The following is a 27,086-nucleotide window of genomic DNA, read 5'->3' on the forward strand; positions in this document are numbered from 1 at the left end:
TTTTACAAACCCAGAATCACATTCTTCCAAAACAGAGTGGCTCATTTAGAGCATGATGAAATAATTTGGGTTTGATTAGAATGAACTAACCAAAGGCAGCTTTCACCTCCTGGACTCTGATCTAACTTGTTTACATTTATCAAGGGTGATGGGCAACTCCAGCCCACAGGAAACACAATCTTTGCAGACAAAGGGTGGCCCTTCTCATATTTGTCAAGCAATATTTGCCCAGCCCGGCCTTTCCCAGGTGGCTCCAGTGAACTCTCTTCATTCGTTCATTCCTCTGTCTCTTGTGGACCCAGATTATATCTTACAATAGACCTCAAAAAGGGAGGCAGCTGCATGCATTCGGTAGAAAATAGAAAAAGGCATGGCCAGGTTGACCACAATTATCCAAGGTTCAAAGCCAAAGACAATTTCCTCCAATCCGTTGTCATATTCGGGGCGGCAGCCAAAGGCGGGAGGTATCCAAAGCTACAAGAGAAGAGAAAATGGCCTATCACGGTGAGCAGCTTCCAAGCCATCTGGGAGGCCCCCCTCAAATCCCGGGCACCACTGACCTGGACCCACAGAAACTGAGTCACACCTGTCCGAGTGCATTTCTCATCTCTATGGAAGCCATCAAATCCATGAGCCTGCCATGGACCTTTTCTCTTCCTCACCCGCCCCTCCTTGCAATCTGTCCTGAATGAATGCTTTTTGAACCCATTCAATTCTCTCCATCCCTACCACCCTTGCTGAGCCTCAATTTTCTCATCTGTCAGATGGAATACTAGTACCTGTAAGAGAGGGCTAGAATGAAAACTAAGTTTGTAAAACTTAAAGCAATAACCTATTACTGTACTTGTGTTGCTCATGGGCCTTACACACTGGTCCCTTCTCAGCCTCGTCTCTGTCCCAGATCCCTCCCCTTCTGCCACCCCTTAAGTTGTCAGGCTCCTTGGGGACTGGTCCTGGGCCCACTCCTCCCTCAGGTTGCCACTTCTGCAGCTTTCGCCACTGCCACACCGTGGCCGACAGCCTCTAGGATGTCCCTCCAGGGTCCCCAGCTCCTCAAGTCACTCCCTTGTGGAGTCCCCTCCCTTTGAGTTGGGCTGAACCTAGTGATTTGCTTCGAACACACAAGATATGGCAAAAGTCATGGGGAGTCTCTTCTGCCATTAGGTTACAAAAGGATCTGGTGTCCATCCTGCTCGTCCTCTCTCACAAGAGAGGAGGCCAACTGCCATGTGACAAATTGCCCTGCAGAGAGACCACAGGGCAGAGAGCTGAGGGAGGTCTCAGCCAACAGTCCGCAGGAACTCAGACTCTCAGTCCAACAACCCTCAGCTGAATCCTGCCCACAACCATGGAGTGAGTTTGGAAACAGATCCCCTTCTTTCAAAGTCAAGCCTCAGAATGCCTGCAGCCCCGGCCGACAGACACACCCAGCTAAACTGTACTTGGATCCGTGACTCAGAGAAACTACGAAATAATAAACGTATATTGTTTTAAGTTGCTAAGTTTTGGGGTAAGTTCTTACACAGCAATAGCTAACTGATACATATGGCCTTCATTAGCATCTCCATACAGAACACTCCCTAGTATATACAGCTGGTCCTCTGCATCTGGGGGCATCTTTGGATTCAATCAATCATGGGTTGAAAATATTCAAAAAATAAAATGGATGATTGTGTCTGTACTGAACATGTACAGACTATTGTTTCTTGTCATTATTCCCTAAACAGCACAGTGTAACAACTGTTTGCACAGCAGTTACCCTGTGTTAGGTATCATGAGTAACCTAGAGGTGGTTCCAAGCATGTGAGAGGGTGTGTGTAGTTATATGCAAATACTACTCCATCTTAGATAAAGGGCTTGCACATCCGCGCACTTCCGTATCCACGGGGGGCCTGAAACACATACCCCTTGAATCCCAGGGGATGACTGCGTCTCTGCTCTGCTGAGCTCACTGGCTGCCGTGACTCTTGGGGGGCGTCCTCTGCCACTGCCGCCGGTTCTTGCCTGTCTCCTTTGCTGTCTCATCCCTTGCTCAGCCTCTTAACGCCGGCCGGCACGAGGGCTCATCCCCGGGTCCCCTTCTCTCCTCTACACAAAGGACCCCTGGAGCTCTCACCGCGTCCCTCGTGGTAAATACCAGCTGCAGGCCTGTGACTTCCCAATCTAAACCGCCAGCCTGGACTAGCTTCAAGCGTTCCAAGCTCCTGTTTTCCACTGGCAACTTGGGTGTCTAAAGCACATCTCGAACTCAGCCCACCTTCCCCATTTCCCCGTCTTAGCAGCAACGGCCTCCTCCCAGGTGCTCGATCAAGGTGCCAGGTGTCGGGCCTGTGTCCCTCTCACTGTCAGGAACATTGTCCCTGCCACCAGTCCCCCCCCACCTCGGCCCTGCGCCTCCACAGCCAGAGCTTCGGCCCCTCCCGTCTCTCCATCTCCACCTGTCCAGGCGGCCCTCTCTCACCCAGGCCATCGCGGTGGCCTCCCACCCGGTCTCCCTGCCCGCACCACTGCCCCGTAGGATATTCTTTATGCAGCTGCCAGCCTAGCTTCTTATGGACACCAGATCACGTCTCTCCCCTGATTAAACCCCAGAGTTTTCCCAGAACATTTCAAATAGAACCCACTGTCCCCTGTGGGATTATAAAGCCCTCTGTTAGAGGATTCCTGACCCCCTCTTTCTTTCCCACCACTCACGCCAGCCCCTCCCTGCCTAGTGCCTCCCCTTCAGAGAGGCCCCCCTCTGAGCCGGTCCATCGGCCCCATCGCTGTCTCCACACACTCCTCCGCTTCGTGGCATGATGTGCGGTTGGTTTTATTCTGTTGCCTGATTTGTAGGTGGCATAGGAGGCAGACCAGAGACCTTGGTCCTCATCACTCACAGCTGGGCCTGACCCCCGTAGGTACTCAGTGGGTGCATTTTAAGGAATGGAAGGAGGGAGGGAAAAGGAGAAAAAAGCGGGGAAGGAATCAGATTTGCTTGGCGGACGCATGGCTCTTCTGGCTTCAGAGGGACCCTCCTAATTTTGTGGCTTTAGGGAAATATCCCAAGTTGGAGCCCCTGGGCATGTGCCAGCTGAAATTAGGGGGAGGGAGCTCGAAAGCCTCTGAGCTAACAGGGTAACAGGAGGACACCTGGTCACATAGAGGCGGTGGCGGAGCTGACTTTACCCTGAATGACGGGCGGGCACCTCCGCGGATGGGGCGTTTCCCACCAGCCACGGTCCCTGTGGAGGCCTGTGTGGTGCCAAAGTCTGCTTGTCTCTTTTCACCACGCCCTGCCATCCTTCCTCTATGTGTCTCCAGAAAATTGCCAACAGCACACGATGCTCTTTGTTCCTCTCTCTTCTCTCCATACCCTCAGCACCTGCCCCCGCTCAAGCTCCGTCGTGTCCCGCCTGGGCCTCTGTTCCAGAATCCTACCTCTGGCGCTCTCTCCATCCTCCCTTCACACTGCTGCCAGGGGTGTCACTCCAAACACAGATCTGAGAGGGTCCTCTCTTGCCCTCAACACAAAGAACAGACTCCAGCCAGGCCTCGGAAGCCTGCTCAAGCCAGAGCCCCTCTAACCAGCACTCTCTCCTCTTCCCACTGCGGTTCTGCTCAGCATGTGTGGAATTCATGCTAAACTACGTGGCGCTCCAGAACATGCCATGGTCACACATGGTGTACCCTCTGCCCAGAATGCTTTTCCCTGCCTTGACCACCTGGTGAACTTCCAATCATTCCTTGCTGATGCAGACAATATTGGGTGAGTGACTGAGTATATACCTTCTTCTTTCTTTCTACCTTCCACCATAGAGGCTGGAAAGCAAACCATCCACATCCCCAGCCTCCCTTGTAGCTAGGGGTGCCCCTCTACTTCCTGTCTCAAACCCAGACGTGATGCCTGGTGCTGCTGCAGTCATCTTGTGACCATGTGACAACAAGCACCACACCAAACATGACCAAGTGGAAGGATGAACAGTGCTTGGGTGCCTGATGACATGGTGCAGCTGCCAGGCCGCCACCAAGCAGCCGGCCTCTGGAATTCTTGTGAGATAATTAGATGTCATTAAGACTGACGACACTGCTGACCAAATTTTCTATTACAGCCGAAAGGACTCCTGATTTATACGGAGCCTCACCTCAAGCACTCCCTTTGGATCCCTGCTTCCATGACACCCAGCACATACCCTGTCTCAGCACATGTCCTTCAATCTCCTTGGCCCCCTCCTCCACTATACTGTGACCTTTTTGAGGAGAGACTGAGTCTTCTCACCTTTAATATTGAGAGCCCAGCCCAGCCACGGTACAGGAGCAGGGCCTCATAGGTCCATTTGTAGAATATAGGTCTACTTTCCAGTCTCATTTTCTAACCTGATGCTTAAAGTATTTTTATCACAAGCTGCCTCCCTTCCTTATTTGAAAAGGGCAAGGAAAATAGATTAATTGATTTAAAAATAATACCAATAACTCGATGCAGATTACCGAAATATTGCAGAGGAACAAAAAGGCTGCAATATTCCTCAAGACCCGTCTTCTGGCGTTGCCCTGAAATAAGCGGGGGCAGCAGGCCGGGCTCGGGGTCCGTTCCCAGGCACTCTCCTCTTCTTCGTTTCCAGAGCCTCCTCTCAGACATGTACTCCCATTGGCTGCACGTGGTGCGTCACTGCCCTGGGGAGGCACGTCTCCAGCCACACCTCCAGTCTGGGGGCAGGAAGAAGGGAGGGCCGTGGTATTGCCATTGCAAACTGTGACCACCCGAAGAGTCAGGATGTCCTCAGAGAGCTTCTCAGGCTCTCGGTGGATAGACTCAATGATGAAGAGGTTCTGGATGTATTTCTCCACAATCACCAGGATGGAGTAGGGCAGGTTGTACCAGCTGTAGGGGGGGTGGTCCTCGGCACAGAGGATGGCCAAGATCGAGCCCCAGGAGATGAGCCAGGAGCCCGAGGCAGTGCCCACCAAGAGGTCGGAGTCCAGTTTGCGGACCGGGTTTTTGGACTCATCTAGTGACTTCTCATCCATCCTGTAAATCCGGATTCCAACCAGCCCTACAGCCCCCATGAGCATCAGCAGGATGATGGCATACAGGTAGAACATGATGAGTGCCGACTCACTCTTGGTTTTGGAGCGACCGATCCGAATCAGGTACACTGCGACCACTCCGATGGTGGCTGCCAGCACAGTCAGGCCCAGGGCCGCACCCACCATGACCCCACTGGACTTGAACTGCATTTTCTGGTGCTGATGGTTGTCAACCTTGCGCCCAATGTTTTTCCACAGGACATAGAGCATCGTGGAGGCCAGGATCTGGTACTCTATGTTGAAGGGGTACAGGTAGTAGATCCCATAAGCGATGGCCGAGCAGAGAGGCGGGGGGCTGCAGTTGCACTGCGGAGTGTGGTCGTCTAAGGCTGGGGTGGCAGGAGATCACAGGAGGGCGATCAGCACGTGCAGGGGGGAAGCGGAGAAGCACAGAGAAACATCACCACTGGGGATCCGTGTGTGGGTCTTCCCACCAGATCACTAGCTTCATTTCATGGCTAATTACCATGTTTAGTATCACGGCTAAATTGATAGCCACGAATATCCCCAAAAGGGCATTCGTCACATAAATCATATTTATTTGGCAGGTTGCCAAAGAGGATAAAGACTATGACTCCATTTTTATTTAAAAATAGATATGTAAATAATAGATATATTAATGTACAGACAGGCATAGAAAAAAATCTGGAAGGACATAAACTTAAATGTTAACAATGGTTATCTCTGTGTAGAAAACTGACAGATGATTTTTATTTTCTTCTAGATTTTCTTCTATCATAGGTTTTCCTTCCCTGTATTTTCTAGATTTTCTCTATGAATATGATTTATATCTGTGATTTTTAAACTTATTTTTAAAATACTTTGTGTAGGGCTGGGCGTGGTGGCTCATGACTGTAATCCTAGCACTCTGGGAGGCAGAGGCGGGAGGATCACTTGAGCTCAGGAGTTCAAGATCAGCCTGAGCAAGAGTGAGACCCCATCTCTACCAAAAAAAGTGAAAAAAATTAGCCAGGCGTGGTGGCACCTGTAGTCCCAGCTACTCAGGAGGCTGAGGCAGGAGGATCGCTTGGGCGTGGGAGTTGGCGGTTACGGTGAGCTGTGATGACCCCACTGCACTTTCCCAGGGCGACGGAGAAAGACTCGGCCTCAAAAAAAAAAAAAAAATACTTTGTGGAGGAAATGCCTCTTCTAATCAGCAAAGAATTGCCTCTTAAGGCTCTCCGACGCAAGCAGACATGGCAGGGGACTGGCACTCGCCAACACCAGTGAGGGCATGCAAGTGTGCACCACCTTCTAGAAAACAACCCGGCAATAGCACGAAGGACCATTTCATAACAAGAGGAAAAGTGCTGTAAGTAAACAACGAAATGTGTAACTAGAGCGTTAAAGGTGACATAGATATAGCCTCTGACCCATCATCCCAATCTAGTCTTCTACTCTAAGGGGATAAGTAAAAAATGTAATCAACAAGTTAAAGTTTTTCGTGTGTGTGAGTGTGTGTGAGAGAGAGAGAGAGGGAGTGAGGAAGGAGAGAAAAACACCTCAACATCTAACAATTTAGAAATTAGGTGAACTTTAGTACATCCATACAATGGAATAGTAAGTAGGCATTAAAAAATTATAATTAAGATGTATTTTAATGATATAGGAAAGTATTCATGTTGAATGAAAATGGAAAAAAGTAAGAACAAATTACATGTCTAGTATTTTTTGGGTTGTGCAGTTCACAACCCAGTACCAGGTTATAAAATCAGTTTAGAGGGTAGCAACCAACATTTTTTTAACAGACTAAATTTGCAATTGAATAAAATAGGATAGAATAGAATGGAACCGAATACAATAGAAATTTGAGACTGTCTTTGAAATAGTAAGATTAAGTATTATTTCATGATGTACACATACACACACAGGTATGTGTGTATTTGTGTTGCAGTGTGAAATCTATTTCTCATTGAAGTCTGCAGTCAAAAACAGATTGAATATATACAGTATAAAATCACCTATAAATAAATAAATAGCACACTACAAAGAAATAGCCAAATGTTAGCGGCATTTACTATATTTCTGGGTAGGTATTATTGTGGATGTTTTCTTTATACTTTGTCATTGTTTTAATTTATGATATATATATACTACTTACAAATCAGATGGAAAAGCTTTACGGTAACATTAATGACCCTCACTTTTGCAGAACACTATGCAATTTGCAATTTTTAAGGAGTTTCCCCACCCCCTGTAACTCCGTACAGTATTACGTGGGAGAAATCAGGAGGAAATGTTCAGATTAACAGAACATTAGAGCTGATGGAGTCCTTTTTTAGTGAATTAATCTAATCTTATCTTTCACAGAGGGCCTTGAAGCCAGATTGCTGGGATTCAAATCCCGGCACAAGCACGTGGTCACTGTGTGACCTTGGGCTAGTTACTTAACTTCTCTGTGGCTTGATGGTTTCATCCACATAATGAGGTTACTATTGCCTACCTCGGAGTACCAGGGCAAGCGTTAAATGAGCCAATGGAAGCTGCCAAGGACAGTGTCAGGAACTCAGCAAATGCTTAATAAATGCTTGCTTTTGTCGTTGTTGTCACTGCTGTTACTGATATTGAGACCGAGGAGGAGATGAGGCCCAAAGAGCAAGAAACACCTTCCCAAGGTGGGCTGCTAGCTGGCGGTGGCGAGGAAATACAGCATGTGCCCCTGATTTCATTGTCTCCACCCCACTGATGAGGAAACGGGTTCAAAGGTGCTCTAAAGGACGGCCCAGGGTTACACAGTGAGCATAGACTGCAGCACACTAAAGATGGAAAGGACCTTTGCAAGTACAAGGCTCAGGTCCCCTCGCTTCACAAATGAGAAAAGCAAGGCTCAGAGAGGTTGAATGGCTTCCAAAGGGCACACAGCTAGTATGTGACAGGACAAACTTGGGGCGCCACCTCCCAGCATGTTGCACTTTCCTCCACCCCAAACTCCCCTCAAATGGAATGTTCCAATATAGAAGCAATATATCATAAATGCTAAAGAATTTTGGAAAAACGTATATAAAGATGAGTGCTACAGCCTCTCAAATCAGAACAGGGGGAACAAGACGGGCCAAACTTACAAGCCACGTACGGTTCAATAAAAACTTCAGAGTCACAACCAATTGGCCACAACCTACCATCAGACTTACATGGATTTTTTAAAGCCATACTTTTAATAGAAGGGGCAATAGAGATTTAATCAAAAACACAAACAGAAACAACCATCAATCTTTCAACATTGAAAACAAAGACATTTATTTCTGCATCAAACTGGACCATGAGGATGGCCATCGAAATGACTGCCCCTGGGTACAAGTCCCTGAGGAGGAAGCGTGGAGGAAACCCGCAACTATGCTCAGCACACACTACTTAGGAGGCAGGAGGAGAGACTCAGGGGAGGTTTTGTAAGATTTTCAACAATCAGGGACTGTCTGGCCCATGCCGAGTTGGGTGGACCTGCAGTGCTTGGGACCCTGTGCCCCAGTCTGTGAATATCTGGGTCTCTGCAGGTCTCCATGATGTTCTGACGTGCTGGAAGGGCCACTCACCTTCCTCACCACTCACCTGTCGTTATGTTCCCAAAGCCCAGAGTGATGAGTCGTTCCTTGTGCTCATTAAGCTGATGTTTTGACTCATTCAGGACTCCGTTGGCCCACAGAAGCAGGTTGGTGAACACCGAGTGGATCACCCCAAACCTAACAGAGACAGGGACTCAGTTCTTGAGCGACTCTGGGAAAGCTCCAAGCCCCATGGTGTGACACACACGCACACACACACACACACACCCTTTTCAGCGTGATTCTGGTTTTACCTGGCAGCTTAGGCTCTGGGGGGGGTCCCCTGTCTGCCTGGGAGGGGCAGTGCCATGAGATCTTCCAAAACCACAGGGTCTTGGCATTCCACCTCAATCTTGAACTTGCCAGTACTCTACTCATTATCTATGGGACAGCAAAGAAGCTGGGTCTTGGAAGCAGGGCTACGGGGATGAAAATTTACTAAAAGCAAGTGGCTAACCCCACCATACCCCAAACCCTTTTTCCAGAAGGGAAGAAGGGAGAGAGAACAATGAGGGAAAGATGAAAGAGTGACACTGGAAATGTGAAGAGTGGGTATACCCTTACTATTAGTTGGCCAATGCGAGCATCATCGTACACCCCTGCTCTGCCTTACCACCTGCCTCTAAAGACACAGAGACTCCTCTGCAGGTAGGCATGGTCATTCCGGCCAGTGGCACATGAAGTGGAGTCTGCTGGACATTCCTGAAAAGCTTGTGCTTTCTTGATGAAAGAGATAAGATTGAGAAAGGTCTGGTATGGTCCTTTTCCCTTTTTTTTCCAACCTTGAATGTAGACATGAAGGCTGGAGTTGTGGCAGCTGTCTTATGACCATGAGGCCATCAGCATGGGCTGAAGCCCCCACCCACTGAGGATGGCATAGTGGAAACCTAGAAACAGCCTGCTCTAAGACGGCACTGTTGAGCTGCTGGAGTCTCAGATAGGTTCAGGAATTAGTTCATGGTCACACACAGAGAAAGCAGCCACAGTGGGGTTTGAAGAGTCAGTTAGCAGCAGCGCTGTTCTGTTCTGACTCGCGTCCTGCTCTTGCCTCTACACCACACTGTCTCCTACAGCAGACGGAGGAAAAGTGGACTAAGTGGGAGGTGGACACTAGACTCTGGGTAGCAGAGGAGAGATCCGTGGAGAATGTGGTTTCCATATGGTCACCGCCTGCTCCAAGTGTTCCCATGCTTGCAGGTTGTGGTAGCTTTCAGGGCACTTGGCAGTGTGCCTTGCATGGAGCAGGTGCAACAAACACTAGCAATTTGAGAGAGGCATTCTTTAAAACTTTCTGTGGGACTGATCACTCCTGAATTGGAGAACAGGGGCCCCGAGGAAGCATGCTCCTTCCCTGTCCAACGAAGGGACCACCTGTCCATGACCTGCCTACGGGAAAAATGATGCATCTGCGTCCTCGACCCTGACCCTGCCTCTGTTCTGAGTCTTCACCCCAGCTGACCCTGCTGGGGCCCCCATGAGCAACTGCAGCCAAAACTTGCCTCGTTTGAACCCTGACTTCCTTTGGCAGCTGCATAGTGTCCAGGCACAGCTGGAGAAAGAAATAGAATCCCAGGGGTGTCTGAGGTAGGTGTTTGCCCATCTGTTTGCCCCTGATGTTACCCAGTTGCTGTAGGTCACACCAGCCTTCCCCGAGGCATCTGGGAGGCGTTCTATAGAGCCTTTGACAAACGCAGACAATGTCCTTTGCCTCCGACTGGCTGGCTTTTCTTTTACTCATAATGTACACAGCTCCCCTTTCTTCTCTCCTTTTTCCTTGTCCCAATGGCATTGTCCAATCCCTGGCCCACAGAACTCAAGGAGGTAGGCGATGCCGCCCACAGCTGCAAACTGCTCTGCCGCGCAAGCTCTCTGCGAGCTGGCAGCGCAGCCTCCCGTCCTACAACTGAGGGCGGGTGTCACTTCCCATGCCCTCTGCCTTTCCCACACCTGGGTCCATAACCCAAGACCACAACAAAGGCAAGGCTTCCATGAGCCATTTCCGATCCCAATTCATGTTTCCAGCTCTACTTTTAGAATCTCTGTCCCTCTAAACCTCACCTCTGGGAAAACAAAAGGACTCAAACCAGCAAGGGAAATTCTCAGATGAGGAGAAAATGGTCTGTGTGTACTGAAAGTGTGGAGTAATGGAATGCTGGCTCAAAAGATCAGAAGAAAACAGTAATTCCAGGGGTGGCAAGTTCAGAAGCCTTCAGGGCCTGGCAGGAAATGTCAATGAACAAAGCAGGTCCAGCAGACACTAGAGAGTAGTGGGGATTGTGGAAAATGGAGGGCCCAGCCCCCACCTACAGGGAGCAACCTTGACTCAGCTCTCTCCCTTTGTTGCCATGCTCTTTTAGGATTGCTATATCTTCTGATTTTTCTAGAAAAGTCTCAATCTAAAATCTAAAGGTAGTAAGTAATTCAAAAATGTTGAACACTTTGCCCTAGAAACAAAACAAGATAAATGAAACTAAACCCTCATCTGGCTCAAACCGTTCAGTCTCCAGTTTTGGAAAGAGCCCCAGAGCAGGAAGAGACTCATCTCCAATCACTCAACAAGCAAGGCCAGGGCAAGCCTAAGCCCAGTCCCACTGGGTCCCCTCAGATGCAAGGTCCGGGCAGTGAACATCAGGTACACACCCTAGAGGAGAGCTGTCCAGTAAGAAGAGAATTCAGGGCACAGATGGGAGTGGCCTGTGCAATTCTAAATTTTCTAGTAGTTACATTTTTAAAACCATAAAAAGGAACAGGTGAAAATAATCTTAGTAATATTTTGTCAAACCAATTCATCTAATATGTTTAGATCAACATGTAGTAATATCAAAATAATTATTATTGAGATATTTTACATTCTGTTTTCATTCTAGTCTCCAAAATCTGGGGCGCACCTGACAGCACATGTCAGTTTGCTCTGGCTCCGATCCAGGGGCTCAGAGGCCACCTGTGGCTGGGGCTGCCAACCCGGACGGCAAGGCCACAGACGCTTGTGCTTGGAGGCTTTGCTGACCTGAGGCTTTGCTGAAGTTAGTGGCCAAGCACAGAGAAGGACTTTACCCAGCCCGGCCAGCTGGCAGCCGCCACAGTCAGCGTGAGCATTCAGGTCCCACAAAGGCTGCCTGGCCCTGGGCGTTCGCTTCATTTCTCTGAGCCTCAGTTTCCTCATCTGCTAAGTGAGAATCATGATCATACCTATTGTCGCCAACTGACAGGGCTGCGTGCGAGAGAAGCTCATAGGCAGCATGTAAAAGGAAGTGCTTTTTAATGGGAGAGTTAATACGATTCAGCAGGAATTCTGGGGACAATCTGCTCAACCTGCATTTGTCAACAATATCTCACCCATCCCAACAATTCTACTTCTAGGAATTTGACCCAAGAAAATAATTAAAGATGTTCAAAAATACTTTTGACTGAAGATGTTCATCACAGTACTACTTACAATAACAACAAACACTTTCAGACAAATTAAATATCTAACAATAGGTGTTAGGGACAGAATTCTGTCCCCACTCTCTGCTCCAAATTCATATGTTGAAAGTCTAATCCCCAATGTAACTGTACATGGAGACAGGGCCTTTAGGGAGGTAATTGAGGTTAAATGAGGTCATAAGGGTGGAGCTCTGATCCAATGGAACTGGTCACTTCATGAAAAGAGAAAGAGACAGCAGAGCTCACTCTCTCTCCGCCAATGAGAACAGAGGGAAGGCAGCCATCTGCAAGCCAGGAAGAGAGCCCTCCCCAGACACCAGCCCTGCTGCATCTTGGTCATGGGCTTTGAGCCAGGATCTTCTCTTTGAGAGAGAGAGAGAGAGAGAGAGATCTCTGGTGTCTCTTCCTCTTCTTGTAAGAGTACTAATCCTACTAGTCATGGGGGCCCCACCCTCATGACTTATCTAAACCCAATCAATTCTCAAAGGCCCCCCCTCCAAGGAGGGAGGAGGGGACGGGTATTTGTATACACAAGGAGTGCAATGCGCACTACCCGAAGGATGGACATATTTGAAACACGGACTTGGGGGGAGGGGAACCAAGGGCAACACACGAAACCTAAACATCTGTACCCCATAATATGCTGAAATAGAAAAAAAAAAGAAAGAAATCGAGATTATAATTTTATACTAAAAAAAAAAGGCCCCCCCTCCAAATACTATGCCTTCAGAGGTCAGGGCTTCATCATATGAATGGCGGGAGGAGAGGAATGAACATCCAGTTCATGACAGAGTCATCATGGGGATTCTTAAATTCTACTGTAGCCTCACAAGTTTATCAGGAAAAAAAGTACAGTTTCTAAAGAATAACCTTATGGAGTAGATGAAATGACAAAACCAGCAAATGTCATCCGCAAGCTGCAGCTGGAGCCCTACCCCAGGGCTGGAGGGAGAGCAGGTGGGGCACACGCATACTCCTGACTCCTCAGCTGCGAAAGGGGATGGCCCGGGATGGAAATCTCAGGCCTGAAGCTGGCACTCTGGCACCCTGGGGCAAGTCTCAACCTGCTGGAGCAGCAGCCCATCTAGTTAACGAGGACCAGAGCCCGCATATGAATTGAATGGGATGATGGCTGAACGTGGAAGTCTTCATCCAGCTCTCAGGGACAATCAAAGCTATTTTTTTGGGTCCTCATTTGTCCACTGCCCTCCCCTGCAGGGCACAGCATCATCACACACTTCCAGCCCCTCCCTCGCTCCCCTCGAGCCAGCAGCAGGGCTTCTGGTATCACTAGGACTGGGGTAAAAGGTCACTGCCAAGGATGACACAGGCTGCCCAGTGCCACCTGCAGGATGCCACTCCCACAGCCGAGGGCACCTGGGTCATCGTCACTGCGTATCCCCGGCAGTGCCGACAGCAAGCCCTGCACACAGTCAGGCCTCAAAAGGTGTCCAAATGCCGGCTGACGTTGACCCTTTTTGCCTAATGAAGTTGCTGAAATCTGTTTCTATTTCAATGGTCAACTGAAACAGTTTCATCCAGCTGTCAGGCATAAACTCATCTTTTAAATATCAGTTGTCATTTTAAGTGGTACTCGGGAGTTTTCTGTTCCTCTTTGAGAGTTCACGTAATGAGGGACCCTTCTATACAAATGCTGAGTATCCGTGTGTGCACGTAGTGCTTTCTCACATGACAACAATGCCTTGCTTTTAGGTCATTCACCCTGTCATCCCATAGATTCTCTCCTTTGAGCCTCACAGTCACCTGAGAGCACAGGGAACAGAAATGGTGACAGACCCGGCACTTCCTGAGGGCCTGTTCTGTGATGCGGTCTAGTCTTCAGAGGCAGCTACGTTCCTGTCTCTGAAGGAAACCAGAATATTCCTCTGCCTCTGCCATGCTTGCCTGACGGCAGGACAGCGATTCTCTTACTACCTCTCCTCCCCTGCCCAAGGAAAGAGATCTAAGTGTTGTCCTCACTGGGACAGTTCTGGGTTTTTATCAGCTCAGAAACTGGCTCTAGCATGGATGGGGGAATCTGAGAGCAAACTTGCCTTAGTCTTGTCATTATAGGATGTGTGGCTCTTTGTTCAGATACTCTTTAAACCACTGCCTTGAGAGAGATGCTTTTTTTTTTTTTTCTTCAGAGTCTCGCTCTGTTGCCCGGGCTAGAGTGCCGTGGCATCAGCCTAGCTCACAGCAACCTCAAACTCCTGAGCTCAAGCGATCCTTCTGCCTCAGCCTCCCGAGTAGCTGGGACTACAGGCATGTGCCACCATGCCCGGCTAATTTTTTCTATATATTTTTAGTTGTCCAATTAATTTCTTTCTATTTTTAGTAGAGACGGGGTCTCGCTCTTGCTCAGGCTGGTTTCCAACTCCTGAGCTCAAACAATCCTCCCGCCTCGGCCTCCGGGAGTGCTGGGATTACAGGTGTGGGCCACCGCGCCCGGCCGAGAGAGATGCTTTTGAACTGAGGCCTCTCCCATGTGATGGGTACAATGTGTTTCAATAGACTTTTACTGGCTTTTCTCTTGTTAATCTGACCTTTGTTTTGAGGAGAATGTCTCGACCAGGCACTTCTGAGGCTTAAAAAAGAAATTGTGTTGTCTTCCCTTTGTCTCCATTTTTCAGATGAGAAGACCAGGGGTCCTAGAGGGGAAGTGTCTAAGATGCAGAGTCGAAATTCAAAATTCAAACCCACACCAGGCTACTTCCAGGGCTATGCCCAGGAAGGGACAGAAGGCAGAGAGCTTCCTCTCCCAGCCACGAGTGAGGGCTTTGCTGTCAGAACTGAGTGGACAGTTGGTCGCAGTTTTTATAACCCAGGAAAGATGGCAGGAATGAGTTTTGTTTGTTCTAAATGAAATGACAAATTCGACATATAAAGCAATCACCCACAATTTTTACCTTTCTAGTGTTTTGAAAGACTGGATAATATCCTTTGCATGCCCCCAAAGAAAATATACCTAGATGGAAATAAAGAAAGAAAAGAAAAACATGTCAGTGGGAAAATCATCATTATATTTGCAAACCTGAGCAGCTATAAAACTCAAAGAAAAGGTCTGGGAAAATGCTGGGGACATCAGTGACCTCCCATCCCATCTCAGGTGGCAGTACCACTTCCCAGCGGGGACAGCAATCTAAGAGCACTGTGCTGTAAAGCAGGTGAAGGCCTCACAGCTCAGCAGAAAACAGTGCTGTGATTTATTGAGGATGTCTGCTGTGGGAAGGGTGTGGGGGTGGTAGCATGCCTGTCACGATGCCCTTAACTGGTTTATATCACATATGTCAGGTTCATCCAAGAAATATCCGCTGAACAGTTACTCTGCACCAGTGGCCAGAAACCAAATGTTGAGTGCTTTAAATAAAGAAGAAAATTGATTTGGGCTGGTCTTTTATTTCACTCATTGGTTCTGGAGGCTCAAAACTAGTGTTGTTATCAATTCATTGGTGGAAATGTCCTTACTGGGCAAGTGTTCTTCTGAAAACATCTCTGAATTACTGCAGTCCTGACCAGTGTCTGGTGATATGCTTTATCAAATCAGGACAGGCATGAAGGGTTTTAGAAAGTCCTTGGAAACCGTTATCTCAGAAGTGTAAGCGTAGGTCTCCTCAGACCTTCCCGGCCCTATTCTGTCTGGGTCCAACAAAAGTCATTTCATCCTGGTATCTGCAGCTTTCACAGCAATTACCACAATTTTAGAATAAATAAATAAATACTCTATTTTTTAGAACAGAGCCTGAAGCACTGTTTTGTTTTTTAAAACTAATTTTTTCATTCTCCAGTCATCTAATGTAGCAAAAGCATGTAGTAGCAAGTGTCCGGGAGGTATAGAATGATTAATTGATTGACCAGCCAATAAAAATTCACCTCTGTCCAGGTCACTCATCTATCTCAAGCTTTCAGTGGCTCCCCATCGCCCTCAAGGTGGAGCCCAAGCTCCCAGGTGGTGGTCAGCCTCTAGGTAGCGCTTGCTGCAAGCCCAGCCCTGTGCAAAGTGCTGTCCAGACACCGGCACCTTTAATCCTCACAACAAACCCATGAAGTAGGTACTGCGACTGTCCCCAGGAGGCTCAGAGAAATTGAGTAATTTCCTGGAGGTCACACTGCTGGTCAGAGCCAGAGCCAGGCAGTCTGACCAGAGGAGTCCAACTTATGCCCACTACCCTGGCCTCCTCTCCACCATGGCCCACATGTCCTCCCCTCCCCGTCATGCACAAAGACCACGCGTCCCACGGACGCTTCTTCCAGGGGCCTCTGACCCTGTGCTGCTCCCTTGTGCACAGCCAGCTGTGGGGCACTTCCCTGGCAGAGGCCACCCCTTACCCCAAGCTGCCAAATGCCCTCCTTTGTGCCCCCTTGTCACTCTGGGCCATGTTGGTCAAATCACTGAGCCTAACATTGTCACCACCTGCTTTTGTGCTGACACCGCATATGACACTCTTGTGCCCCAATAGCAAGAACAGTGCTTGCCTAGTACTTAAAAATGGGCTGGATGAGTAAACGAGTGCGTGAATGAACGAACACAGTTCTTTCTGGCCTCATTAAGCTTTCCACATTGTCACTGCTATTGCCATCAGCTCTAACATCATGGGATTTGGCTCCCCTGGAAGGAATGGCCGGCTAACTCTCGTACTAGGCAGCTCGGGCTGCCATAACAAAGGACCACAGACTGGCAGCTTCAATGACAAAAATCCATCTTCTCAAGGTTCCGGAGGCTGCAAGTCCAAGATCAGATGTCGTCAGGGTTGGTTCTTTCTGAGGTCTCTCTCCTTGGCTTGTAGACAGCCACATTCTTCCCTGTCCTCACATGGTCATCCCTCCGTGAGTGTCTGTGTCCTAATCTCCTCTTCTTATAAGAACACCAGATTGAATTAGTGCCACCCTGATGACCTTATTTAACCTCAATTGTGTCTAAAGGGCCCTATCTCCAAATACAGTTGCATTCTGAGGTACTGAGGACCAGGGTGCAAGCATAAGAATTTGAGGGAGACACAATGCAGCCCATAACAACTTTCAAATGCAAGGCAGCTCCTTCAAACTCGTCCATTCCCCAGCAAGCCCTCAACCTATTCCACTATGCTGCCACCGAGCTGATGTGCTTCCGGGCTCATTTGGCATGTCCTGTCAGACAGCTTCACCCTGTGAGAATGTGTTTGACCTTGAGAAACATTCTAAGGTCATCTGGTGCCATCTGGTAAGTCAACTGGGTGTACAAACTAAGGATCACTTTGGATAAAAGATGGAATTTTAAAAATGGTATCATTGGCTTTATGAAGGTGGAAAACTGTGTCTAAAGGGCATTCTCAAACTGGAAACTCGAAAATATTCTGAGCAATGACAGTATCATTAGAACAAGTCCATGATCTTCCAGGGTGACTTTCAGGAGGAAAATAATCATTGTGTCTCAGCTTCAACTTTGAGAGAGTCACTTGTCTTCCATGAGCTCCAACTTTTTCCTTAGAAAAAGATGAGGGTAGACCCTGCCATTTGCAACAAGGATAAAGCTGGAGGAAATTACGCTAAGTGAAATGAGCCAGACGCAGAAAGAAAAATATTGTGTGATCTCACTTATATGTGGAATCCAAAAAAAATTTTTAAATCAAATACATAGAAACGAAGAGTAGAATGGTGGCTGGAGGAGACGAAATGGGAAGATGCTGGTCAAAGCGCACACAGTCGCAGGTGCACAGCAAAGACAGTTAGCAAGCCGGTGCACAGCACGGGACTGCACTTGTCAATGTACTGTACACAGGAAGTTTGCTAAGAGAGTAGACTCCAGGGGCTCTTACCACAAAAACCAACAAACAAACAAAAAATAAAGGTAACTGCTATGTGACATGATGACAGGTATGCAAATTTGCTTGACCGTAGCAATCACTTCACTGTTTATAGCGTATCAGAATGCCATGTTGTCAACCTCAATCCACACAATACAAAAGAAGAAAATGAGAATCCAACACCCGTTCTTGCAGAGCTGTCGGAAGGATCACATGAAGAGATATGTGAAAAGTGCTTTGCATGCTCCAACATGCCACAGAAATATTGGTTCTCCCTTTTGTCATTAGAGCAGCGGGGATCCCATCCTAACTCCGACAGCCATTACCAGGGCTTCCTGCCAAGGATGGATGTTACATTGGAGGCCCATCCAGGATTCTTTTTAACCATGAGCTTTTTCTAACTCTAAGCTATACTTTTAAATCCCAGTTATCAAATCTTTACTTCGTTCTTTTTTTTAAATCTTTACTTCTTAGTTCACAAATCCACACCAAGTTCACCATTGCTGGGGAAAACATCCTCATACATTTCTAAAAGATTTTAATCCACAAGTGGGTAAACAAAAAGTCTTTCCATGACCCTGCAATGGCATGAGGTTTCTTTTGGGGGGTGATAAAAATGTTCTAAAATTGATTGTGGCAATAGTTGGGCAACTCTATGAACAGTCTAAACCACTGAACTGTATGTTTTAAATGGGTGAATCACATGGCATGGGAATTCTATCTCAAGAAAGCCGTTATACACCAAGAAAAAGAAATTCCTCCAAGCCTCCTCTGGTAGACTCAGGCTTGGCAGAATTTCCAAGCCAGAGTCTTTATCATTCTATGTTCTACCTCCCAGCGTCCCCACAGAGGTGGCCGAGGTGACACAGATTCCCATTCTGCAGTGGAGGTGGAGGGAGGACTGAGCCATAGAGATGGACTCCAGTTCCCCTGGGGCTCGCCGGGCAGCCTGCAGCTGCTCGCGCTGCCCCAGCTTGCTGGATGTCTTGATATTACAGGTTTTTATGTGCCCTGGGAACCACTTAACAGGAACCAAGACAGTGCAAACAAACAACAGCACTGTACCTGCAGCAGAGTGTGCACCGCGTGTGTGACGGGGAAGACGCCCTCTGTGGCTGATAAACATTTCGAAAATCCAACAAAGTATCCAACTTTAAGGCCTCCCAGGATGATGGTAATGACGGCAAACAATGTGATACTACCTAAATTTGGGGGGCGGGGAGGTAGAAACACACACATACACATGATAATATGCACTGATGTTATTTCAAATATTATTCAGCCTTAAAAAGGAAAGAAATTCTGACACATGATACAACATGGACGTACCATGAGGACATTATGCTGAGTGAAATAAACCAGGCACGAAAGGACAATACTGTAGGATTTCACTTATACGAAGTATCTTAAGATAAAGACAGAAAGTGGACTGGTGGGTGCCGGGGTTGGGGGAGGGGGCGGGGAGTTAGTATCTAATGGGCACTGAGTTTCAATTTTGCAACGTGAAAATGTTCTAGAGATTGGTTGCACAACAACGTATATGTACTTAACACTACTGAGCTGTACATTTAAAAATGGGTAGGTTGGTAAATTTTATGTTATGTATATTTTACCACAATTAAAAATATATTAATAAAATAAATTCTACTATTGGGCTGATTAACTGAAACTAGAGGACAGGCATTGTGTCCTATTCATCACTGTACCTACCCCATGCATATCCCAGAGTTTGACAAATGATGCACATTCTATAAAGTTTGGTTGAATCAACAGAAGGGCTTTGGAAATTTTTCTAAAAAGGATCAATCGAAGAGTGTTACTGTGATGCTCAGAAATCTCAGCTCTCTAACCCTAAAACCCCGCTCTCTAAAGAATCAGGGTCCAGAGGGTGCAAGTTATACAGGTGTACAGGAACTCTCTGTACTACCTTTGTGACTTTTCTGTAAATCTAAAACTTTTCTAAAATATAAAGTTTGTTTGTTAAAAAATGAGGGGTAGGGGTCTGTAGCGGTAGCCTGGAAAGGGCTTGTGCAAGGTAAGTGAAGAAAGGAGGCAATCTTCGATGGTATAATGAGCATGGTTTTGATAAAAAAATAAGAACAAACCAACAAAAAAATGCATAAAAAAAACTCTAAAGGAATAATACAAAATACACTAAAAAGACTCTTGGTGACAAATGAAGGAATCAGTGAGAAAAACGCAGTGACCATGGGGTCCTGATCTATGTCTAAGTTCTCATCCCTCTCCCGGGCCAACACGGACCGCCATCCACACATTCTCTTCCATGAACAAGAGGAAACAGGAGCCCGTGTGATGCGTGTCAAGACCCTGAGCAGAGAGGCAGGGATGAGCCGTGGCAGTGAGCTATAACATTACAGCCCCAGCCTGAGAAGCCTCCAGTGAAAAGTAATGCAATCGCCTGGCTCGTTTCCATTGCTCGAAGTCTTATAGAAACAACTCTAAGTCACATTTTTTTAAACCCTGGAAAAACCCCAGTGAAATCAGAAACTTTGTAAGAGTGGAGATTCGATCCCAGTGCTTTGAAATGGTTTCACTAATGCATGGTTGGTTTCGATCACAAAAAGAAATAGCAAGATAAAGTGAGGCAGTCTGGTTGGGTGGCAAGAGCACAGGCCTGGAGCCCTGGGGACCTGGGCACTAGTCCTTGCTATGCCCAGTCCTAGCTGTGCCCAGGAATGTGTGAGCTCCTGCAAGTCATTTCCCTGCTCCTGGCCTCAGTAATCCCATGCAGAACATAAGGATAGTCTAAAGCAGAGGTTCTCAAACCCGCGCATGCGTCAGACTCACATGGAGGGCTGTTATAACACACATTACTGGGCTCCACCTCCAGAATTTCTGAGTCAATGGGTCTGGGTGCAGCCCCCAAATCTGCATCTCTAACAAGTTTCCAGGTGGGGCTGATGCGGTTGGTCTGGAGTCCCTACTTTGAGAACCACTGGTCTAGATCTCTGTGGTTGACATTTCAAGCGTTCTGTAATAAATACTTCATATATTTTCTCACACTCTCGAAGTCTTTCCTTCCTTCATTTATCCATCTGTCCAAGGATTCATTCACCCAGTTATTTATACAATGAATATTATGAGGACTCCTCTTATACATGAGGCGTTGTGTCAGGGGCTCAAAGACAAAGAAACAAGATTGCTGGAGAAACAAAAGTACACAAGTATAATATTGCATAAATTGGGGTGTGCAAAAAGCATTAGAGGGATGAGGTGGCACCAGACCAGACTTCTTCTATGCAGCATTGGAAACTACAATACAGTGGAAGAGTCCACTGAAAGAAAGGGCTGCAGCTAAAACATCTTATTCCCAGCTAGGATGCTGCCCACTCATCCAGGCAAAAGGCAGAAAGACATTTGAAACTATGCAAAATGTAATTCACTCAAAAACTATTTGTTGAGCACCAACTATGGGCAAGGCACTGGGGACATAAAGAGTATCTGCCCTTGGGGAGTTTAACATTCTAGTAGGGGAGCCAGAAAATAAACAAGCAAATAATAAACATATAAAGAATTTCAGCAAGTGCTAAGTGCATGAAGAAAAGTAAAGCAGAGCAGGGGATTGAGGTTGAAGGTGGATGATCAGGAAAGGAGGGGACCATGGAACAGAGACCTGCAGGTGAGAGAAAAATATTATCCACATAAGTTGTCTGACAAAGGGTTGTAACCAAACAACCATCGAACTGGAGGAGAGACCTCAAAATGAAGGGAAGAAGAAATAATCGTGAGTAATCAACTTTGCAAAAGATTGGAGGATGTGCGGAGGTATAAGGGATGGATGGATAGGTGGATGGATAGATGGATGGATGGATGGATGGGTGATTGATGGACGGGTGGGTGGGTAGATGAATATGTGAGTGGATGGGTGGGAGGTTGAGTGGATCAATAGGTGGATGGATGGATAGATGGATAGGTGGATGGATAGATGGATGGATGGATGGATGGGTGATTGATGGATGGGTGGGTGGGTAGATGAATAGGTGGGTGGATGGGTGGATGGGTGTATGGATGGGTGGGTGGATAGATAGATAGGTGGGTGGATGGGTGAATGGGTGGGTGGACAGTCAAGGAGATAGATAATTAGATTAATAGGAAAGAAAAGAAGATGATAAATGAAATCGAAATGGAAGAAGATAAACTGCCGAGGAATGTACAATTTACAGGCTCTATAAAGACTTGTCATACAGAATAAACATTTTAAGGGGGAATTCCACTAAATATGAAACTATTTCTACAAAACCTATAAGCTGGAGAAGGACTGGGTGGGGAGCAGAGAAGAAAAACCTTTCAAAGTCCCTGTGATAAAGAGATGGGAAAAGAGGTGGGGGGAGACAGGAGAGGAAAAAGGGAAGCAAATGTACGCTGGAGGTCTCATCTCATTAGGTAGAGGGGAAGTGGGAGCAACAGAGCATCTTGGAGGGAGACACACGTGTCTTGCTGCGGGACACATTTGGCATTTTGTTTTCAGATAAGAATGGAAAAATATGCATCTGATTATGGGGGGTGAGGGAAGGGAAGATGGTCATTAATGAAATAGAAAAGCATGCTAAATTTTCCGAATGTTCAAAAAAGGCAAATATGCATAAGAGGAAAGTGAAGGGGTAGTAATTTAAAATATATCATTATAATTATTATAAAGAAAAATGGAAAAAAAATCAAGTATATAAATCATTACAGTAAATTAGGATGATCTAAATCCTCCCATTAACTAGTAAGAAGGATGGGAAGATTGAATTAAAAATAAACCTACCTATATGCTCTTTACACAAATCACACTGTTAACTAAGTAATAAAGGTTGAAAATAAAGGAAGTGGACAAAAAGGAACCAGGCAACAGAAACAAAAGAAAATAGAAATAGCAATAGTAATATCAGACCATATGGAATTTAAGGTTAATGTAGTGACCTTAACATTCCACCTTTAACATTACATATAATAAAAGACATAATATATGAGGAAGATATAACAGTCACACATGTGCCTGAAAAAAATAGTTTTTTCTTTATGTATTTAACTCAGAACTAGACAGATCAAGTAGACAAAATGTAAGTACAGACATAGAGGAATTGAATCACACGTCAACAAATTTGCTTTTACATGTACATAAAACTTTGCATGCCTCTAAAAAAAAGAGTATACAATTTTGGATGTCCATGGAACATTGACAAAAATCATGCTCTAAAGACAGTGGAACATAGAATGCCAGCAGAGACCAGCCGCCTAACTTCAAATCCTGTTTTCTACCACTTATTAGTTGATGACCTTGGGCCATAGCTTAACTGACCTGTGCTTCAGTCTCTTTGCTGTAAAATGTGGATCATAATAACACTGCCTATCTCATATGGGTGTTCAGGAGATTAAATGAGTTATTACATAGAAATCACCTACAACAGTGTCCCACACCTAGAAAGTTCTATAAGTGGGATTTGATTATCATCATCATCTCATCACTCAACCACAAAAAAAAAAACGTAATGAATTAGAACCAATTAGAAAGTATACTAGCCATATTACTCGACAATAATCCAAAAACTGCCTAGGGTACTCATCCAATGTTGGCAGAGGGACCTCTCCCCTATGTTAGGCACTCAGGTCTCTCCTAGGAATCTAGAATCTTGAGCCATAGGTTCTCAGAGGTGAGAGTTTCCACAGAGTTAGTCTACATCTCCAGCCCAAGCAAAGATGTTTCTCAGTGCATCATGACTGGCGGCCATCTGGCCCCCACCTAGACATGTCTAGGGCTGGAAGGCTTAGCATCTCTCAAAGTGTGCCCTTCCATCACCAGCTGATGCTTACACTCAAATAGTCTTCCTTATATTGAACAGCAGTTGACCTCCCAGAATTGTCATCCTCTTCCCTGGAGCTTCGTTCACTCATTCATCCATCCATCCATCCATCCATTCATTCATCTATCCATCCATCCATTCAATTATTCAGCAGATACTGATTGGCACTTACTGCCTGTTAGGCACAGGATACAAGGGTGAGCACATTCACACAGGAGCCCATTAACCCAATAAACAGTAACTGAATAATACAGTCTCCTGCTCGATTAGCCCTGGAAAGAAAATGAACAAGGTTCTACCAGAACATACAGCCTGGAGGCTGCCCCTGGTCTGAAAGTATCAGGAAAGGCTTCCCAGAGTGACTCTTGCTTACTGAACACCAAAGGATGACCCAGAGCTGACGGGTGCAAGGCAGCAGCAGCATTTTCTACCCCGTGACCTCTGCATCCTTCCCTCTCCTGGACGGAACATCTTTTCACTCCTCCTGCGGCCACAAGGCCAGGCCCAGTGGCTCACGCCTGTAATCCTAGCACTCTGGGAGGCCGAGGTGGGAGGATTGTTTGAGGCCAGGAGTTCCAGACCTCCTGCAGCCAATCTCCTATATGGACCCATGAGATGCTCAGGAAGGACCAGGCACTCCGCATACAGTCTGACTTCCTTCCGATGAATCCCAAACCTGCATCTGCTTTTTTGGCAGCCACATTCTCTTTTTGATGCTGAAATCCTGACATTATGTTTATGTTTCCATTAGACCGGAAATATCATCCAAGAAACATACGTAAGAAAATGAATGCAGTTAAGCAAGACTCTCTCCTAGCAGTCCCAGGATGGGTCTTGGAGATCACCACTCCCTTTCCTGAGGGAATTGCCCTGTGTATGTTGATCTAAGACTGTCGCCAGCGCCAGGGCAGAGCAAAGTTCCTCAATCAAACCTGTCTCTCCAGCTGTGCTTCCAGGTGAAACCTCAGTGCTACTGGGACTGAAGGCACTTCCCCTTGGCACCATGGCCTCCCCACATTCCTAATTAGACTCTTGCTGCTTCGATGAACCCACAGCTCCTCCGCAGGAATGGCCAGGGCTTTGCAAACTGCTTTCTCTCAGCATCTCCCAGCTCCTGCCCGAGAGGTGGCTGGGATTCTTATCTTACTGATAAGGAAACTGGGACTCAGAAAAGGTGCTGGAGCTGAGACCTCGAGCCACGGCTTCCAGAGCTAATACTCTTTCCATGGTCCACACACTTCATTGAAATGGTTCTATTATTATGAGACAACTCACCCGGTGTCTAAATGGCCACCGTTTACCAAACACCTACTACATGACGTGTTCTCTCTATTTTGCCTCATTATGTCCTATTTGGTGTCCAAAAACATCTCAAATGTAACTTGTCCACAAGAGAACCTTGCTTCTGCATCCCCACCCTGCTCCTCCCCCTGACTTCCCAATCTTGGGAAATGGCATAACCGTTCACCCACGGACTCAGGCTCCTGTCCTGGAAGGAGGGAGAGAGAGAAGAACGAACAACAGGGGACAGAGGATGGAAGAAAAAGAGAGAGGATACTATAATGGCGGCCTAAAAAGAAAAGAAAGAGAGAGGAGGGAAAGGGGAAGGAGGAATGGGGGAGAAAGGAATAGAAGAAGGAAGTAAAAAAAGGAGAGAGGAAGAAAGGATGAGGGGAAGGGAGAGGAAGAAAAGGAGCAAAGGAGGGACAGAGACAGGAAAGAAGGGAGAGAGAGGAAGAGAGAACGGGAGAGACGGGAGGAGAGGGAGGAGAAAGCAGGGAGGGAGCAAGGAAATGAAGGAATGGGTAAAGAGAGAGGAGGAAGGGAAGGAGGGAAGGAAGAAAGGAACGATGGAGGAGAAAGGAAGGGAGGGAGGGACAAAGAAAGGACGCTTCCGCTGCAGGACAGCGTGAGTACATGGCCTGTGTGCATCATAGATTTTAGCCTGTACAGGTCAATACTGTAAAATAACATATTGTGCCTTGTTTGTTTCTTTTAAGTAACACTGTATTCACTGCCTTTATGGAGAGTCACAAAACCATGAACCTCTCTAAAACAACCATTTCCAGAACAGGAATTTGGGCCACCCTGAGATGGTCTCAAATTTTCCCAAAGCCAAGATGAACTAGATACAATCCCTATCTAAGAAACCTAAAATCTCATCCGGACAATAAGGCTCATATCCAAATAGCCAGAACACAAGGCAGAAATTGACAAGGACCAAAAGAGCTTCACAGAGAGAGCAGGGATGGGGGGTGGGGAGGGAGTGAGGAGCATTTCCTGCCAGGCACACGGACAGAAGGAGAACTAGAGGTTCTGGCAGTCACTGGACCCCACCCAGCGTGTGCTCCCATCCTACAGATGTGGAGACTAGGGTTCAGGGTGGGAGAGGTGATCCAGTACCTTGCCCAAGCACTTACCCCATGCCGGGCCCTGAGGTGGCTCCAGGACTAAGAGACAAGCATCCCAGAGCTCCCCCAGTGGGGCGGAGGGGACACATGTGTCAATAAGAACAGGGCACAGTGAGGTGTAGAGGGGAGTAGTCAGAACAACAAAGGGTGGGGAAAAGGGAAGGCAGTCGGGAAAGGAAGGGTGGGGTGAGGCCTGACCCCGGTCCTGGAAAACAGGCCGGCAGGTGGGAGGGTGGAAAAGACATTCCAGGAGGAGGGAACAGAATACGCAGAGGCAAGGAAGCATGAAATACTGTGGCAGGAACTGAAGGTCTTTGGGAAGGACTGGGGCACAGGATAAGGGTAAAGGAAGCGATAAAACGAAAGAAGCCATCTGGAGCCAGGTCTTAGAACGCCGTGGGTGCCAAGGCAAGGGAGCGTGGCCCTCATCGTGGGGTCAGTGGAAGCGCTGCATGGCTTCAAGCCAGGGATAGACTGAAGAATTCGTGTCGCCGTCGCTCTGCTGATGCGACATGAGGCAAGAGCCTGGAGGCAGAGACGGGCAGCTGTGAGGCGCAGGCTTGAGGAGGACGAGAAAAGAAAGACAAAGCCGCGAAGGCGGACTCACCGCGCAGCCAGCGCGCGCCCGCGTGCGCGTCCTTGGGGCGGATGAGACGGCGGTGCGCGCGGCTGCGGCGCACGTACCACAGCATCCAGAGCAGCTGCAGCAGCATGAGCGCGCTCAGCAGGCTCAGCAGGTCGCTCCTGCCCGCGCCCACCGCGTGCACGGCCCAGGCCAGCAGCAGCAGCAGCCCCGCCACGAACACGTTCAGCCCGTACTGGCTGCTGAGTGCCTCGGCCACCTTCTGCGGGAAGGTGGCGCAGACTGCGCCCCGCCGAGGGGCCCGCGACCCTGGGGGCCGCGGCGACTCCGCGGATGGCGGGGACCCCGGAGCCGCGAGCTGGGGCAGGGGGCGGGCCGCAGACCCCGACGAGCCCGGGTCCGAGGGGCTTGCAGCTGCCCTGGACAAGGCGGGCGCGCCCAAGCCCTCGGGCATCTCGCGACACCAAGTC

At 47.6% G+C, this 27,086-nt stretch overlaps 1 protein-coding gene across 1 annotated transcript; it reads right to left on the reverse strand.

The window, feature by feature from the left end:
• Positions 1-303: 303 nt before the first annotated feature.
• Positions 304-27,070, reverse strand: OTOP1 (otopetrin 1). The gene is made up of 6 exons (XM_012662847.1): positions 26,641-27,070; positions 18,881-19,017; positions 14,942-15,000; positions 8,614-8,744; positions 4,468-5,396; positions 304-474 (listed from the first exon to the last, which is right to left on the reverse strand). The coding sequence occupies exons 1-6, from the start codon at positions 27,068-27,070 to the stop codon at positions 304-306; spliced, it is 1,857 nt and encodes a 618-aa protein (XP_012518301.1).
• Positions 27,071-27,086: the final 16 nt, after the last annotated feature.

This window comes from Propithecus coquereli, unplaced genomic scaffold (genome assembly GCF_000956105.1).
Source record: "Propithecus coquereli isolate 6110/MARCELLA unplaced genomic scaffold, Pcoq_1.0 Scaffold785, whole genome shotgun sequence".
In the NCBI taxonomy this organism is placed as follows: Eukaryota; Metazoa; Chordata; class Mammalia; order Primates; family Indriidae; genus Propithecus; species Propithecus coquereli.